The sequence below is a fragment of the Egretta garzetta genome, unplaced genomic scaffold, assembly GCF_000687185.1.
Source record: "Egretta garzetta isolate BGI_Z169 unplaced genomic scaffold, ASM68718v1 scaffold179, whole genome shotgun sequence".
Taxonomy (NCBI): domain Eukaryota; kingdom Metazoa; phylum Chordata; class Aves; order Pelecaniformes; family Ardeidae; genus Egretta; species Egretta garzetta.
In genome coordinates, this window is record NW_009270001.1 from 640279 (window position 1) to 644894 (window position 4616).

The 4616-nt window shown below is 43.0% G+C and overlaps 1 protein-coding gene across 1 annotated transcript in view; it reads left to right on the forward strand.

The window, feature by feature from the left end:
- The window catches only part of MYO5B (myosin VB), a 134744-nt gene that overhangs the window by 126100 nt on the left and 4028 nt on the right, over nucleotides 1-4616 (forward strand). The window contains exons 34-37 of the mRNA XM_035903088.1: nucleotides 97-248; nucleotides 881-970; nucleotides 2973-3123; nucleotides 4214-4499. Coding sequence (XP_035758981.1) covers nucleotides 97-248; nucleotides 881-970; nucleotides 2973-3123; nucleotides 4214-4499 — 679 coding nt within the window. The remainder of the gene's footprint in view (nucleotides 1-96; nucleotides 249-880; nucleotides 971-2972; nucleotides 3124-4213; nucleotides 4500-4616) is intronic.

Genomic DNA, 4616 nt, shown 5'->3' on the forward strand with positions numbered 1-4616 from the left:
CCGTCCTCCTTCCCCCCCCCCCCCCGAACCTTCTAGATCTCACCCCCCCCCCCCCCCGAACCTTCTAGATCTCAAATCCCCCCCCGAACCTTCTAGATCTCAAGCCCCAGGCAGTGTCTGCTACTGTTCCCTGCCTTCCCGCCTACATCCTCTACATGTGCATCAGACATGCGGATTACATCAACGATGACCAGAAAGTGCACTCCTTGCTCACCTCCACCATCAACGGCGTTAAGAAAGTGCTGAAGGTAGGTGTCTGTTTTCTCTTGTCTTGGGGTTGAGATGGTGTAAGGTGGTTATAACCATATCTGTTTTAGTAGGGCCAGACAAGGGGTAATGGTTTTAAACTAAACCAGGGTAGGTTTAGACTAGATATAAGGAAGAAATTCTTTACAATGAGGGTGGTGAAACACTGGCACAGGTTGCCCAGAGAGGGGGGGAGGCCCCATCCCTGGGAACATTCAAGGCCAGGTTGGCCGGGGCTGTGAGCAGCCTGATGTGGTTCAAGGTGTCCCTGCTCCTGCAGGGGGGTTGGACTAGATGACCTCTAGGGGTCCCTTCCCACCCAAACCATTCTATGATTCTATGATTCTATATCTAAGTGTTTCATATTCAGCACTTGTAGTGATTTGCAAACCCAGTAGCTCTTACAGCTTCCCTTTTCAGAAGAACAAGGAGAATTATGATCTTGGCAATAAAATTGTTTGCAGTTACAGATTGAAAAAAAAAAATATTTGCAAGGAACAAATGGCTAATACTGCCCATCTGCAGGGAGAGAGCTTCCTGATCTAGGTGGGGCAACTCCAAATCACTTTGTCTTGCTATGCCAGCTTCCCCCACCAAAGGAGGGGTCTCACATGTTTTAATTTTGCTCTTCCAGAAACACAATGATGATTTTCAGATGACATCGTTTTGGCTGGCGAATACCTGTCGCCTCCTACACTGTTTAAAGCAGTACAGTGGAGATGCGGTAAGAAACTCGTGGCTGATCTTGTTGAGTACGTTGGCATTCCCCCAGGAAGGGTCTTCAGGTCTCCTGGGTCTGGTGGTTTCCCTCTGGCTACCACATGGGGTCATCTCTGAGTTTCCTCCTTTGTTTATTTGGATATCACACGAGGCAGCTCCTACCAGAGGTTCATGGGGCATTGCACCCGAGACAAGACATGTGAGAGCTGAAACCAAGACCCTTGCGACACAACACGCAATAAGAATATTTTGAATTTCATAGCCAGCCATGCACTTTGATTTGTCTGAACAGGGGATTTCTTTCTTGTAGGCTGTTTTGAAGGCTGTTCCCCTGGTTTTAATAGGTCCCGTAACTTTTTGATAATCAAGATTTTTAGACAGGGGAAAACTGTTCCAAATCTTGCAATTTTATTCTGAATGTTTCTACTGATTTTTTTTTTTTCTTGTTCTGTTCAAAATAACCCTACTTGGAGAGAGCAAAAATGCATAATCATAGTGTAAGATTTTGGAAGGAAATCCTCTCATTTCTTGCCACCTCAGTAATAATTTCAGAACTTGAAATAAGTTTTATTATAGCTGATCTCTTCGGACAAAATCAGGTCATCACAGTCCTCTTAGTACATTACATGCTGCCATACTTACAGCCGCATGTTCTGGGTATTAAAATTTTCAACCGAGCCAAATTATGTCGTTTCTCATTTAGTCTTGAGTTGTATTAGATATATTGAGCAATCAGGCTTTAAGAATAAATAAAAAAAATTCACAGAATCAAATTAACTGTTCAAGTCATTCACAAGATAATGACTGGTGTGTAAAACCTCAGCGTTGGACTTCCAAGATGTAAATTAAAAAGAAAAATAATTTAGATAATACTTACTAACAGTTATGCTCTTGTTTGCCCTCTTCTGCCTGAATAACAGCATTACATTTAAAAAAAATCCTCCCCAGAAAACCAGCAGGGTAAAAAAAAAACCAACACCCAAACTTAAATTTCACATTCTTTGCCATGATTTACCGTGTTAAGTGAACCAGCTATTTGCAAATTCCATTGATAATTTGGTGCGAAAAACAGAGGGGAAAAATTGTTCTGAGCAGTTTCCAAAATAGTTCTCTTTAGTTTGAAATCCAATCGATTTTTAGGAAAATGGGTTTAAAAGAAAAACCCAAACTAAATGCAGTCTTGCAGCGCAAAGAGCACGACGCTTCTTCGTTAGTCAGGAAAACGAGAAATTGTGAAGTCAACTCAAAGGGTACGTGCTGTATTTTTGCATTTTGCTACTCAGCAAACAACAAAAAAAGTTGCATAGTTCTCATTTTGACACCAAGTTGGTAAGACCATATGAACAGGCAATTAAAGCATCTGTGTTAATTACAAAATTAAGTTAGACTTGCTGCTTCCACCAGCAAAACCTGGCGATAATATCCGAGCCCAGAACTCGGGGCTTTACAGCATCCATTTGCAGGATCAGACATCAGCTGCTGCTTCAGCAAAAGGCAGGGAATAAATTCAGTTACTTGGAGAGATTTCTGAGCTTCAGATCAGTTTAAAAAGTTGTCAGAACATGTGGTTATCATAATAATTTTTTTTTTCCATTTTCTAATACCTTAATCTCAAAATATTTGGTTTCCCATAAATAATTGCAACTCACAGGGATAAACAAAGAGCTAAAAAAAATTTCTCGGGGACTAAAATGTCATTTTCTAGTTCACACGTATATATTGCAATACAAATGTTGTTCCTTGCTAAAGCTAAAATGAGAACTTAGCGCATAACGATGCTTTCCTTCAAAAAGCAGCCCTCTTGTCATAATTTTTGAACAAACGGCTGCGTACATCAAAGGTGATTTATGAGTCTTGATCTTTTCTATAATAGAGTAAACGTGTACTTTAGTAATATATCCGGATATATTGTACTCTAAGGTTGGGTTTTTCTTAATACAGTGATTTTACTGGACTAAAGATAGGTGGAATAATGAAACCAGGTGTTTTAATCTCCTCCTTTTCAGGGCTTCATGACACAAAACACGCCTAAGCAGAACGAGCACTGTCTGAAGAACTTTGACCTGACCGAGTACCGCCAGGTGCTGAGCCACCTCTCCATCCAGATCTACCAGCAGCTCATTAAGATAGCAGAGGGCATACTCCAACCCATGATCGGTAAGTTCACAGCTCATTAGCTTTTAGGAAGGTAATTTTGGGCTGTACTTATCTACTCTGAGTGTTATCTAGACCTTTGCACAGGGTTAGCATGACTTCTCCCCAAAGGAAAAGCTTGCAGTTGGTAGAGAGGCTTATTTAACACAAAAAAAGTCTTGGTTTGGAGCGGGTCCTTGTGTTAAGCAGTGACCTGGATTTAGGGAGGCAGAACTGGATGAGTTTTTATTTTCCCCTGTGATAGAAGATACCTTCTTCCTTTCCATCGGGGAGGTAGTGACAGAGGTGAGGTGGTGCCGGGGGGTGCGCAGGAGCAGCGTTCCCCTCCAGACCAGGTTTGTGGTTAAGCTCTTTATGGGCGAGATGCACAGGAGAGAGTTGGGAAGAGGAAAAAGAGAAGATCTTGTTTTGCAAAGGCGAGTCAGTATGAGAAGAGTTACCTCCTCAGCTAAACCTGTCCTCCTCGCTAAGCTAATTGAGGGGCTGTTCTCAGCGCTTTATATTTTCTAGCTGCTGGTATTTTCCCTGAGCACCCAGCCAGGTCTCCTCTGCATCTGAGACTCTTCCCCTTTGCCCTCCAGTCATCATTGCACAAATTCTGGCTGTCCCCGACAGCAGCACCTCCTACCACTGCTGCATGTACCTGCTGCTCCTTGCAGAGAGTTGTCCTGTTCCTCTATCAGTTAGTCAGGCTGTAAGAATTTTATTACTTTTAATCTATCTTCATTTTTCCCAATCCTTTGAGCCAATTAATCACTTTACCTGCAAAATCTAAGGCTCTGCGGTGGGTATAGAGGGAGAATTGATTACAGCTCAAAGAAGAGGTGTTCCCAGTTTCTGCAGTGATTTCTGCATAGTAACACCACCTGGAAAAAAAAAGTGTGATCTTGCAGATATTCTATAGGCATCACATATTATCACAACAAACTAGCAATTCATGGATCCATCCTCCTTTTCAGACCTCCCAGCATCCATCGCGTTGCATCACTTGGACACCACTGCGTATTTATGACTGCCAATGAAAGAGCATTTACCTCTGATGACAAATAGGTGAATGCAGGCTTTTTTAGCTCATTTTCCCCCCCTTTTTCAGTGTCTGCGGTACTGGAAAATGAGAGTATCCAGGGGCTTTCTGGTGTCAGGCCGATGGGCTACAGGAATCGTTCCTCCAGCATGGCAGACGGCGACAGCTCCTACAGCTTAGACGCAATCATTCGCCAGCTGAACACGTTCCACAGCATCATGTGTGACCAGGGTCTGGACCCAGAGATCGTGCAGCAGGTCTTCAAGCAGCTCTTCTACATGATCAACGCGGTCGCCCTGAACAACCTCCTGCTGAGGAAGGATGTCTGCTCCTGGAGCACGGGCATGCAGCTAAGGTGGGACAGGGGTTTGGGACAGGGATATACCTGCTTAAGGAAGTTTTGTTAATTTTATAAGGTGGAAAATAAGGGAAATAAGAAAATAAAATGCAGTGATTTAAGTGAGGGGAGAAA